The sequence below is a fragment of the Carassius gibelio genome, chromosome B2, assembly GCF_023724105.1.
Source record: "Carassius gibelio isolate Cgi1373 ecotype wild population from Czech Republic chromosome B2, carGib1.2-hapl.c, whole genome shotgun sequence".
Classification (NCBI taxonomy): Eukaryota; Metazoa; Chordata; class Actinopteri; order Cypriniformes; family Cyprinidae; genus Carassius; species Carassius gibelio.
The window spans coordinates 29784145-29798403 of NC_068397.1; the positions used below are offsets into that span (position 1 = coordinate 29784145).

At 33.9% G+C, this 14259-nt stretch overlaps 2 protein-coding genes across 2 annotated transcripts in view; one reads left to right on the forward strand and one right to left on the reverse strand.

The window, feature by feature from the left end:
- Positions 1–299: 299 nt before the first annotated feature.
- Positions 300–8148, forward strand: LOC127951614 (gamma-soluble NSF attachment protein-like). Its single transcript, XM_052549595.1, has 12 exons — positions 300–499; positions 1353–1420; positions 1527–1611; positions 2417–2434; positions 2622–2652; positions 2731–2840; positions 2971–3037; positions 3118–3188; positions 4745–4823; positions 4906–4985; positions 5062–5191; positions 5840–8148. Exons 1-12 carry the CDS (start codon positions 444–446, stop codon positions 5981–5983), a joined length of 939 nt encoding a protein of 312 aa, XP_052405555.1. The 5' UTR covers positions 300–443; the 3' UTR covers positions 5984–8148.
- Positions 8149–8245: 97 nt separating this feature from the next.
- Positions 8246–14259, reverse strand: part of LOC127951613 (piezo-type mechanosensitive ion channel component 2-like) — an 81758-nt gene continuing 75744 nt past the window's right edge. Inside the window, exons 49-53 of the mRNA XM_052549594.1 lie at positions 14048–14220; positions 12536–12652; positions 12360–12439; positions 12065–12263; positions 8246–10800 (exon numbers count right to left, since the gene is read on the reverse strand). Coding sequence (XP_052405554.1) covers positions 10548–10800; positions 12065–12263; positions 12360–12439; positions 12536–12652; positions 14048–14220 — 822 coding nt within the window. The 3' untranslated portion in view covers positions 8246–10547. The remainder of the gene's footprint in view (positions 10801–12064; positions 12264–12359; positions 12440–12535; positions 12653–14047; positions 14221–14259) is intronic.

Here is a 14259-nt window from a genome sequence, read left to right on the forward strand (position 1 = left end):
TACTTAATACACACATTATAATATAATATAATATAATATAATATAATATAATATAATATAATATAATATAATATAATATAATATAATATAATATAATATAACACAAGGTAAATATATCGAAACACATCGAAAATGTCATCTATATTCTATAATAATTAAAACTAAATACAAATAACACATTTTAAATCCGTAAATAAATACATTATTAATAATAATTTTAATAATACATAAATTTTACTCATACTAAAATAAATGTATGAGTATAATAAAAACAAAGTGACAAGTGTGAATCGCAGATGCTGAAAGGTGTTTTGCAGCATCCCACTCGGGTTCCCGTAGAAAAACACAGTGACGTGAATGAGCTGTTGAAGAAAATCTGGATAATCTGTAACAGTCCATCATCATCCTCATCCTCATCCCCTTCATCCGCGAGACCGAGAGCCATGGCCGCGCAGAAGATCAACGAGGCGCACGAGCACATCGCCAAAGCCGAGAAATGGTGAGATATGAAACATATTCTCCTACAGAACAGAGCTCATGCATTCACACACAAACACCGGCTTACGCTGTCACTGTCACTAATTCTGCTGCAGTTGTCTTTAGCCTAACTCATTTATCGGTGCAGTCATGTCCAAGTGGTTAAGGATCCTGATGCGCGTTCATGATGATGTTACACAGCGAGACTGATTGCGTAATCGCGCGTGCAGTGATTGAGGTTACCTTGGCGACAGCTGCAGTGGTCCTGATGTTGTCTTCATTTTTGAGGCTTCTATTGATGATGTGGGCCTTTCCTGAAATCCAGTGCATGTCCATGTGCCCATCAGGCAGTAGATACCGGGGCAAGTTGTCACAGGCTACACATCGCATTAAACAGAAAATTTTGAGTCTGACGTTCAGTTACACGTGTGTGGCTTTGCATGTTGTTTTCAAACACCTAGTTCTTATGTTATGTGCAATTGTGTATTATTAATATATTTTTTGTAATATATTGTGGAAGAGTATAGCATATTTTAAAAAACTTTGTTTTATGTATATGCAATTTGATAATTAATTCTATATTCTTTAAAATATTATGAAAGCGTATGTACTGAGAAGCATTTATGGTAAACTAAATTATATCTTGATGTAATTTCTATTGAATTTTTGATGTTGTGTATTTAAATATAATATGTTTTAATTCCACATCTATAATTATAAAGATGCAGTTTAGTAGGCTTAACATTACACTTTCAACATAATATTGAATAACACACTACAGTTCAAATTATTATCAAGTCATTTAAGCACACTTTCTTTTCGCAAGGGTTGGGATACTAGTGAACACCATACAATATTTGTTTTACTATATGCAGCTTGAAGACCAGCATGACCAAGTGGAAACCTGATTATGATGAAGCCGCTTCAGAGATGGCAAAAGCAGGTGATGTAGACCTTCAGTGAACTGACGTCTTGCTCTGATGTTATTGATGAAGGTCATTATGTAGTGAATTAGGACCATAACAAACTGTATGATGATGTTATATCAGCTGTGGCTTTCAAAAACGCCAAACAGTTTGAAGAAGCGAAGGATGCGTACCTGAAGGAGGCCGAGTACCACACAGAAAACAAAGCGTATCCTTCTCCTCCCAGAAATCATAATTACAAAGTTAATTTAACAAACAAATCTAATTACTGTAATGTGCAAAGAGCCATACGCCACAGAGATCTACAGGATCTGATTTAATTTTTATGCTGATTTATTCACCTTAATGTCAGTTCTTGTAAATATTAGGTAAAATGTATAGGGAGAATGTGCCATATACTGTATATTCACAATACTTTCAAAAGTTTGGGGTCAATAAGATTGATCGATTGATTGATTATTGGAAAGAAATTATTACTTTTATTCAGCAAGGGTCCATTAAATTGATCAAAAGTAGCAGGAAAGAAAATTATATATTTATTTTTTAAATAAATTCTCTTCTTTTGAACTTTATATTCATAGAAGAATCCTGAGGAAATAACAAAACCACCTTTTGCACAAAAAAATAAAGCACAACTGTTTTCAACATTGATAATAATCAGAAATGTTGTTTTTGAGCAGCGAATCAGCATATTCGAATAATTTCTGAAGATCATGTGACACTGAAGACTGCAGTAATGATGCTGAAAATACAGCTGTGCATCACAGGAATAAATTACATTTTAACATATATTACACTAGAAACAGTAATTTTAAATTGTAATAATATTCTACAATATTCCTGTCCATTTCTGAACAAATTAATGCAGCCTTCGTGAGAAAAAGAGACTTCCTTCAAAAACATTAAAAAATCCTGCCGACTCCAAACTTCTGAACAGTATAGTATTTGATTTAGATTTTGGTTTAGTCTCTCATTTGATACAGTACTCATATTTACTTAACTAAAACTCACAGACTCTTCCATGCAGCGAAGTAAGTGACCATTAATGTTTCAAGGCTACCCATTAACTTTAATCTATATATTTACTAAACTAATCTATAGTTTACCAGTTTCCTTTAATAGTTGAAACATATTGCTGTCGTTAACTGAGCTATATGTATTTTACTTCTACATCTGTACAATGTAACCCACGGTGAAAGACGCTGTTCTTCTTCTCAGAGCGTATGAACAGGCTGGTATGATGCTGAAGGTGAGTTGACCATGCAGTGATTGTTATGGACGGCCTGTAGGTTTGAGACATGTGCGATTGACTCTTCTTCACCTGCAGGACATGAAGAAAATGCCCGAAGCCGTTCAGCTGATCGAGAAGGCCAGCATCATGTATGTGGAGAACGGGACGTCTGGCACCGCTGGAATAGCCTTGGACAGAGCTGGGAAGTGAGTAAACAGATCCAAACTCTTTTTGAGTGGTTGTCTGTGTAGTTTCTTATGCTTAAACGAACTATAATATGCATGCAAAGGTTGTGTTAGCATTAGCGGTGTTAACTAGTGCCGTGCACTTCTTCAGACTCATCGAGTCGATTGATCTGGAGAAAGCTGTGGACTTGTATCAGAAGGCCGCATCAGTGTTTGAGGTGAGGAAATGCAAACATGGTTAATAAATCATCCATTTGTCCACACATAACCCGTGTGAACTGGTTTGTGTTGTGTTCAGAATGAAGATCGGCTCAGAGAGGCCGCAGAGCTTCTGGGAAAAGCCTCCAGACTTCTGGCGAGACTGCGCAGGTGCGTCTTTAAGCATTAAACTGCCCATATTGTGATGAATTATTCAATGATGATTTAACATGTGATAAAACATGTTTTTTTCATACTGTATATTGCTACAGCAGCTCATTTCACCCTCTGCATAAAATGCTACAGTCTCTTTAAAGCCCCGCCTTCCAAAAAGCCAAGTCTTCTCTGATTGGTCTGCAGACCCCGGCTGTTGTTGATTGGTTAGCCAATTAGATTGTGCTTAATGCTCTTTACCATAATTGGCTTTCCAACAGTCCTTGTGGGCGGGCCAAAGCAGCAGTAGGTGGGCATTATGCAAATATGCAACATGGAATCATAGCTTAGTCACGGAAATAATGGCAGGACAACCAATAAGGCATCAACTCTTTTGATTTTGACTTTGTTCTTGTAATTTTGCATATTGTGTACAGCACAAAAAGCTATATTACACACTAAAGGAAAAGTACAATGAAAAGAAAAAACCCATAATAGATGCCCTTTAAGCATTAACAGTCGATGTCTTGTATAATGACACTTTTACTGTTAAAAAAATAAATCAAAATCACTGTGATGCATGATCCTGATTGTTCAATAAATCACATGGTTGCATATATTATAATATATTACTTCACTAGCTCCCCTGATGACTTCACAACGGTGTTGTTAACTAAAACTAGAAATATAAAAAATAATTTATTCATTGAAATTCAATAATTGATAACATAAATAAAAAATCTTCAAATTGACTTCAAATAAAAAAGCATATTTTAAAACGTATACAAATGACAAAACACAATATAATTACTAAAACAAAACAAAAAAAATGGAAATGGAAAATAAAGAAATAAAAACTTTTTAAGATTATTAATTTAAAAATATGAATAAATACTTCATAGTAATATAGTACAAATAAGACACTGCTTCACAATATAAATCTTTATAATAATATGAATTAAAGCTATATGAATTCTGCACTATATTAGTCATCTGTAGTTATGATACCTGTGTTATAACATAAAACTTTTAGAAAGAAAATAAATTCATAAAATAAACCTTAACATAAAATAAATAAAATGTAAAAAAGTTAGTTAGTTATTAATTTTATTTAGTTGCCAAGGCATGTTAGTTGAAGTACTTAAATTGAAATAAAAATGAATATAAAGAAAACAAAAGAAATAAGACCTAACAGAATTACTAAAACTTCTTTCATTATTAAAATTTTTATAAAACTGGAAAATGTAAAATTAAAATCTCAGTTGCTTAGTTTATTTCATTTAGTTGCCACGTGTCAAATGTTTTGTTTGATTTAAATTAAATTGACAAAATAAATCTGAAATAAAAACAAAATTGTAATAAAAATGGGAGGGGCGCATAAAATGTATTACTAAAGCTTTAACATAAATTCAAATGAAAGAAACTTAAAATACAAAATAAAAAAAAAAATCAAAATATGAATAAATTCTATCATAGTACTGATTAGTAATATGATGATAGTGATGTGCTTTTTGTATAATCAGTGCGAGCTGAACCAGTGTTTGAGCTGTTGCTGTTGTGTTTCTTGTGCTCAGGCTGGACGAGGCCGCAGTGTCCCTTCAGAAAGAGAAGAACATGTACAAGGACATTGAGAACTACCCCACCTGCTTTAAGGTGCAAGAGCTTTTTTGTAAAATAAACACAGAACTTTGCATACTAATGTTGCATTAGTTTGAACAGATGTTTGATATTGCAGAAAACCATCGCTCAAGTGCTGGTTCATCTCCACAGAGGAGACTTTGTGGCGGCAGACAAGTGTGTCAGAGAAAGTTACAGGTAGGAACGAGTAACACCGTCATCCTTCAGAGCGCCAGAGTGATCTCTGATCAGTGTCAAATACTGGGCTCTTCAGTCTCCCAGGGTTCAGTGGGAGCGAGGACTGTGTTTACATGGAGACGCTTCTGAAAGCATATGACGAGCAGGACGAGGACGAGGTGTCACGCGTCTGCAACTCACCTTTACTGAAGTACATGGACAATGACGTGAGTGTCAGTCAGTCCTCGCACGCAATACTGTGAACAATCAAACCAAACAGCATTACACTCACTAAAGGAGTCATTTAGCTCAATATCACTAAATTAAAAAAATATATATTAAACTTTAATAAAAATATAAATTAAAAGAAAATTTAGAATTTTTTCAAGACCACTTATCATTGAAATAGACAAAAATATTTAGTTTTTTGTTATTTTATTATCACTAAAATATACAGATTTTTTTGTTTACTTTTTGTAGTTACTTTTTGTAATACTTTGAATAAATTATATAAACATATCTATTTTCATTGTAATTTTTGCAATTTTGTTGTGTAGTTTTAGGTCTTTTTTAGCTTTTTAGTTTTAGCTTTTTTTGTTAATTTGGAAAAAAAATACAAAAATGTACAAAAATAAAATTAAGTACACAAATTTCTGAAAAATAAAATAAGTTTAAGTTGTTTTAATATATCTTATTTTATACATTGCTTATTTTAAGTAAGATCGTTTGTTTGTTTGTTTATTTGTTTAAGTTTTCATTAACGATAACCTTGGTGGAAACGTAGCATATGTACTAGGCATTTACTATATTCTCAAAACTCCAGTAATCATGCAGTGACATCATCACTAGCTGTTTTCTGCTGTGTGTGTGTGCAGTATGCCAAGCTGGCGATCTCTCTAAGGGTTCCCGGTGGAGGGGCCGGAAAGAAGAAGAAGAAATCTCCTGTTGCTCCTCAAGGGGGCAGCGCCGGCCCGCCATCGGCCGAGGAAGATGACGATTATGAGGGAGGTTTGTGTTAATGGAGAGAACGGCCTGACTCCTCCATGCGTCTGTGTGTGTGTGTGTGTACGAGCATATAAGTGTTTCCTCCCTTTGTGCAGTGGAGTCATTCTGTTCCTGTTTGTCCCGCTTGGGAGTGTCCAGATTTCTGTGTGTTTACTCATCAGGCACACAGAAAACCCTACACACACGGGGTGTGGACATCAGTTTAACATATTTAATGTTGAAGAGGTTCATTTCATTGCCACAAGATGCACCAAATGCAATAGAGCCCTGAAGTGATGACGTGTTTTGTAGTCAGCGTCACACTGCTTTATTTTACAAAAGCACAACAGCGTTTTTCCATCGGCTTTTAAATAACTGTAGAAAATAAGATCTGTGAGCAACCGAAGGTGGTGATTCTTACATGTTATGTTCATCACAATGATCTTAACAATTATTATGAATTTTGAAGCATGCATAACATTGCCAGAAGTAAAAAGCTTAACGTAGGGACTAACTCATGACTCTCTTTAACACTTTCCGTTTTCATTTTCTCTGAAAGTTTGAGATTGAATACTTCAAAAGTGTGATTTTAAACACAATATGGCAGTGACAAGCAAATTATGAGTAGATGATTTTATCTGTCTGTTATTATAGTTAACCCAATTTTTTTTTAAACATCCCTTGAATAAAAAAATAAATGTTAACTGAAATACAATATAATGTAAAAAAAATCTATTTTTTTTTTTACTAAATTGTTATTTAGTTTAACTTTTTGTAGTAAAATTACAATTAAAATTGAAAAGTAAACACCAAAAAATTGCTAAAACTTTAATATTACAGTGAAAGCAGGAAATAACAAAACTAATAATTACCAAAACATTAAAAGTATTTTAATGATACTGGAATAATACTGGTTCAGCATTACAACCTCTAGTCCCATGTAGACTTGTTGTCAACCAAAAAAAAAAAAAAAAATATATATATATATATATATATATATATTATCAATGTTGAGGAAAGTTACTTCAAAAGTAATGCATTACAATAATGTAACTCCATAAAATTAACTTATTGCATTACTTATTCACTTTTTATGGAAAGTAATGCATAACATGACTTCTGTGTTACTTTTTGTCACCTGAGCTGGGATTGCTTATTTGTTTTTAATAAAAATAACCCCCAAAGTTATATTTTTGGTAACTGTAAAGGCCACTCTCACAACAAAAGTGGATTGAATAAGCTTCAGGCTGTGTCTTTGAACTTTAAAAAGCTAGGTCAGATATTATCCTGTAAATGTAAAATAATGCGTTACTTTACTAGTTACTTGAAAAACTAATCTGATTACATAACTCACATTACTTGTAATGCATTACTCCTCCAACACTGGTAAATGATGTAGAAGAAAATGTGAAAAGATCTTTTGTTGAACCACAGAACTTTTTTGTCAAAAAAAAAAAAAAGGAACATTGATGTCAAGATGATTTTGACGCTCATTTTCAGGTTTTCAACTACAAAAATCTTTCATCCTTTCAGCCCTCTATTGATTGCAGTGTTTTCAGTCAAGTTACAAGCATTCGTCTTCCATTGGTCAGCTATAAAGTCCCGCCCCAAATCTCACACTATTGGTTGAGCCTGTAAATTATCAGTACTGGGCTTTTTTGATGTGTGTGTATGATCATATTGTTAGATACATTCAGTTTGTAAATGTTTTCTTATAATTTGATAAGGAACTGTGTAGTTGTATACAGGTTTTATTTACTTTTATTTGTGAACAATGTCTGTGATGTCAAAGTGATGTTGAATCAGTTTTTAAAAAATTAAAATACTATATTATTATTATGTACAGTAATTTATTGTAAGTGTTGTTGAAATGTAAATGTGGATGTGGAGTGAGTTGCATGTTGCTTTTCCAAATATACAAACCTGACAGACATAAAGATGCAAAAATGAGCTAATAAAATAATCATCTATACAGTCATTGATTGTCTGCTGTTAAATGTGTTTTCTTATTAACTATGCGGAGAACAAATGTTTTTCAGTATTCATTTCAATCACAAAAAAAAAAAGATTTTTAAACTGTAGTGTAAACCATGTACTTACAAAAAAAAGAGAAATACAGGAACAAAAAAGAAAGAAAAGTGGCATGTTGTCCTTTAATTGTGTGCTTTATTTGAAGTCAATAAACCATTTCCCGTTTTAATCCGGCTACAGCTTTTCTTTTTCCCCTGTTTTGATGTTGCTGAAAAAGTACTGCACACACAAACTAATGAAAGCGTTTCATGTCAAACATTATTTTTCATTCATGCTACATTGTCTTTAATGCATAGTTCAGAGATGGACTCAAAAACAATATTCAATGTTCTCCTCAAGCATCAGCACAACACGATCCGTCGGCGTGGAGCTCACATTGATAGTCAAATATGATGCACATGATCCCATTGTAAATCTACAGCCTAGCAGAGACTCCAGCGGTTCATCTGAGAGTCCATGATCATAGAAAGCTCCTTCCTGAGAATGGATGCCAAAGGTGTTGGATAAAAATGGATTTCATGTCCTTTATGGTCCACCCGCCTGTCGTATTGCTCAAATAAATATAAGTACGTAGTACAAATGTGAGTCAGATTCTTCCTCATGTACAAACAACTTTCTGACGAGTACAACAGGCCTGGCGATGCATATTTAATAACTCTCATGCCTTCAAGGATGTAGACTACCTGTTTATAACTAATATCCATTATTCATTTTCACCACAAGTCAAATGTTTCCACGAAATATTGATTTCTGAAACACGAAAATGTTCATTCTGTTTGTGTTGCATGAATGAGGCACAATGATCAGAAACCATTTTACAGTACGTTATTGTTGCACTGTGAAAATGGTTTAGCAAACAATTGAAATTCCATGAATTCTGTGTATTTCTGAATACATTTCTCTGTAGATCATTCAGAAAATTAATTGGATTTATGAAGAAATGCATTCAAATTCATTCTAAACTAATTTCTGTGTGATTCATTCATAAAATAACTTGGATTTACGATTAAATAAACATAAAAAAATCACTCTGAATGAATTTCTATGTAAATATTTCTTACAATTATTTGGACTTATGAAGAAATGTACATCGAAATGCATTCAAAAACAATTTTTGTGTGAATAATTAATAAAATAATTTAGAATTATGACAAATAATTTTCACAGGAACACCAAAAATGTATTTAGAATGTATTTCTATTTAAATCCAAATTATTTTATGAATTATTTATGAAGAAACATACATAAGAACACATTCAAAATCGGTTCTAAACACATGGCTGTGTAAATCAATCATTAAATCATTTGGATATATTAAAAAATGCATACAGAAATGCATTTAAAATTCATTTTAAACAAATTTACGCCAATCATAAATAAAATTATTTGGATTTATGAAAAAGAAATGCATTCTTAATTTGTCCTGAACAAATGTGTGTAAATCATCAATGAAATAACTTGGATTTACGAAGAAATTCATTCAAAAATGGTTCTGAACAATAACTGTGCACGTCAAAAATATAAACAAAAACATTCAAAATGTGCTCTGAATAAATGATTCTTAAAATAATTTGGATTTATACATAGAATCACATTCAAAAATTAGTTCTGAACCAATTTCAGAGTAAATAATTTAGAAAATTTATGAAGAAACACATTCAAAAATTAGTCATTCGATGTAAATCATTCATAAAATCATTTGAATTTACAAACAAATGTACAGTACACAGACACATTCGAAATTCCTTCTGAACTAATTTATATGTAAACCATTCATAAAACCATTTGGACGTATGAGGAAATGTACACAGAAAACACATTCAAATTCTTTCTATTTCATGAAATGAGGCTCTTAGATAACAAGATCCGCTGAAACTGATCAATCATTAATTGTAATGTGAAAACAATCTCCCATTCACTTTGAAAAGACATAATACTTCAAGCCTTATAAAAACACTAAACGTCCTTCACACTTTCCTAATCTGTGTTCATAAATGACAGATGATCTCCTTAAAGTCCCCAAGGAGTGAAGTTATTACTGTTGCGTACGCTCCACTTCACACTTTGTTGTACATGAGAAAAAAGCTTGAGATCCCGTCGTGATGAAATGATCCGAATGTATTCCTGAGAAAGGTGGTGGATAATGATGCGTCTAGTTGATTGTACTAATGAAATAAGGCAAATAGAGATTGTCACGAAATTCACAGCGCCACCTACAGGGCTTCAGTTTCTCACCTTCCGAGAGAAGTTAAAAATCAAGCCCAAAGTCTGTAGTAGGTTGAGTATTTCTCGTCTATGTCCATAACGTCGCATGCACTCCCAAAGACGAGAGTCGTATCAAAGTGGCGCATGCCTGGAAGCCCTAAAGTTCACTTATCAAGCCCTTAAAAAACACTAGCAAGTGCACGTCCACTGGATGAAAACTACACGAGTGCTAACGTTTCATCAGTTAACATGAAGAGCAAAGCTTCTCTGGTTCAATTCAACTGTGCTCTTTGGGAAGGAGGCACAATTCCCGCTTTACGCTTCTCATGGAGTTCCTCCGAAGGTCAGCGTCCTCATCCTCACTCACTCACTCTTCTCTCTGGTCCACTTGATCATGGTTTCTGGAGAGCGGTAGAGGAAGATGAGTTTGGCGTACAGGTCTTCCTCCAGGTCCAGTTCCCCTGTCTCTCGGACCAGGAAGATGTCGGTGCAGAGCTTGAGGATCCGGTCCACATTGGGCAACTCTTCGAACATGATGGTGTGAGAGATCCCGCTGAAGAACTCGCGCACGAACTTCCCGATAACCAGAACCACTGACATGTACAGACCCATGATCCTGTGCACACACAGGCTCACATGTTCAACTTATCAATGAATTACTTTTGAATTAAGTTCCTTACAGACTGATAAAAACATGTTCACTTGGTTCAGATGGGATGCATATCATATCAAATAACAGTAGCACTTTATTTTTACAGTCCTGTTCCTCATGTACATACTATGTACTTATTATAGTAATAACTATGTAATACCTATTTACTAACCCTGAACCTACTCCTAAACCTAACCCTACCCCATGTAGTTATCTTGTATTACCAGAACTTTCTTAGATAAATACACTGTAAGTACACTATAAGTACATGTAAGTACACGTACTGTAAAATAAAGAGCAACCCAAATATATATGGAAGCCAGTTTGCACAATGGAATAAAAAAATTGAAATTCTCAACGTTTTCTCCCAAAATGGCCTTTTCTAGCAATTTTACATTCATATGACACACATCTGACCTTTTTCCTTTGCGAGAAAAAAAAGTCAGGATCGTTAGATGTTAAAGGGATGAAAATTCGGTCAAATAATGCCTGTTCGAGATGATTTAAAACTTTATACTTATACTTTATTATTTTAAATATACAGTACACAAAGTTATTGTTACTCTCAAATGTTACTCTCACCAAGGCCACATTTATTATATAATAAATGCAGTAAAACAGCAATATTACAGCATCTTTGAGCATCATAACTCCAGCTTTCAGTGTCACACGATGCTTCAGAAATCATTCTAGTATGCTGAATGACAGCTCAAGAAACATTTCTGATTATTAATAAAGTGGAAAACAGTTGTGCTGAAAACCGTGTGTTTTTTAGATTTTTTGATGTATAGACAGTTTAAAAGAACAGTTTTTTTATTTTTTGCCAATTTAATTCATCCTTGCTGAATAAATGCAGTCATTTCTTTCAGAAATAAAATGATTAGTAATCCCAAACTTTTGACCAGTAGTGTATCATAAAAAGGTTTTCTATGTCAATTTTGGTGCATCACTATACTGAATTGAACTTGGCTAAAAAATATTCTTAAACAGACAACACTCAATATATCTCTTTAAATGTTAGTTACTGTGAGTTTTAGTTGTAGAAGCATTTCAGTTGTGTTGTTTCTCTAATGAGAAGCCCCGCCCATAGCGAACTCTCATTGGTCAAAAATCCACCTCCTCTTATATGACACCTCAATTATGCTATGCACAGGAATGGATGCACAGTTTTGTCCCTTTAGGAAGGACAGACTAATAAGTTCAGACTATAATCTTTCATGTCACTCACCCATAACCAGCCAGAAAGCCCAGACTGGGTGGACTGACTTGGTCACTGATGATGTAGAGCTCCAGACCAGATTCGTTTCCATCCTTCAAAGATATAGGCCCTCTTTCCATCTGTTTCACGATCCACCACTCCTGGAGGCCTTCTGTGCTATTTTGGTTGGATTTATGTAAGGACAGCGTGATGTTCATGTATTGTTTCCCTTGGGGAGCACACAGAAAGGTGAAGAGAAACAGGCATAATGACGGCTGTACAAATGCGTAGCATTGCACCAAATGATGGAGAGCTGGTGTATTACCGAGGTAAAGCTGCTCAATAGGCTTGGCATTGGAGTCGCTCGGTGCTCTGATGTATCTTGGAAAAATGTTTGTGATGTTCCTTAATAAAAAACACCATTACAAATGATCATTCATGCCAATGGCTTTTCAGTGGTAAAAGAGTTAAGAAAAATATATGTTTGAAGCTTAAACTCACACTTCTTTTTGCTCGGTTCCATTCAGTAGATTTGTTAGTTTACTTCTGGTAATTTCGTCCAAGTCAATGTAGTGTTTTCCTATTGCAGTTTCAACTTTGGCACCTAGACTGAGGTTCCTAAAGGACGAATGCAGTGAATGAGATTAAACAGAAAGTAATTCAGTTCATTGATGACTGAAAACCTCAGTCTTTGTCGTTAACATCTTAGTCCTGACCAGAGAGGCACATAATCATGACAGTGTCTTTAAATGCAGAACAAATTCACAAGAGATGATACCAGAGTGACTATATGGGTCACATAAAATACAATATTTTTGTAAATTCCTATTACACACACAAAATTATTCTATATATAAATGATATATTTGTATAAAACATTAAAAAGATTCGTTCACCAAAAACTTTACTCAAATTTACTCGTGATGTAGGTGACAGAAAAGAAGGTTTTTATTTGAAACATAGGGCTCGAGCACCCATGGAAAAACACGAGATAGTTTCCGTTCATTTTAACCAATAAGAAATGGATTGCAGCTTTTTGTAAACAGGTATTTATTAAATTTTTTATTTTAGTGAAGCACAACCCTCATAGAAAAAAAATTGTGCATTACAATTTGTTTGGTTGGTGACATACTTTAGAGACTTTGTTTTAAAGACTTTAAAACAAGTCAGAATACATTTGTTTTATAATCTAGTTATTAACAGTTTTCTTAAATGCTTACAGAATTAAAATACACAGAAGAATTTCCTGCTCAGTGAACACTTGTGAGATGAATAACACTGCAACAAAAAACTATTTGGTCACACTTTATTTTAAGGTCCAATTCTCACTATTAACTAACAATTAACTATGACTTTTTCCTCAATTAACTCCTTATTTGCTGCTTATTAATAGTTTATAAGGTAGTTGTTAAGTTTAGGATATTGGATTATTGATGTCATGCATTATATGTACTTTATAAGCTCTAATAAACAGCCAATATGTTAATAATAGACATGCTAATAAGCGACTAGTTATTAGAGTGAATTGCACCCTATACTAAAGTGTTACCAACTCTTTTTAGGATTGAGGAATTATTTTGCAGCTCAATCTCTATTACAGTATAAGACACAATTTAAATTACAAATACAGATACAAGTACAGTTTACTGAAAGCCCTGTTTTCTTGTGATTATTTGATGTTACGCTGTCATCACACGTGCTGAAAAATAGCACATGAAACACTGCTTACATTTATATTTTATTCTGTGATAATTCTGGGGTGGAACAGCTTTTTCTTAGGGTGGCAAAAATGTTTACTGTCCTACTGAAAAAAAAAATGTCACTTACATTTCAGATGGACTGAGGGTGAGTAAAACAGCAAATTTTAATATGATAAATATTTTTATAAACTGTTTGGATCTCAAGGGTCCAAGGGTCTCAAGGTTTTACCCATTCTCCACCAGCAATCCAAGCTTTTTTACGTGCTCATCTGTTTGTATCTGTATGCTGGTGTGATGTTGAACTCTACAGTACCTCTGTATGGACCAGGCGAAGGTGAGAGGGAACGTCTCAGTTGATTTACTGAGCATTTTAATGAGGTTCTCCTTGCTCGGGGGGCTGATGGTCCAGAGCGAGTTCGAACTTCCTTCTAGTTGGGCTATGGTCAAATCCTCAGGAATATAAGACTCCAGGAACTGCAAGGCATTCTGCAGGAGACACATGCATCTTTAGCTCTACTTAGAAAC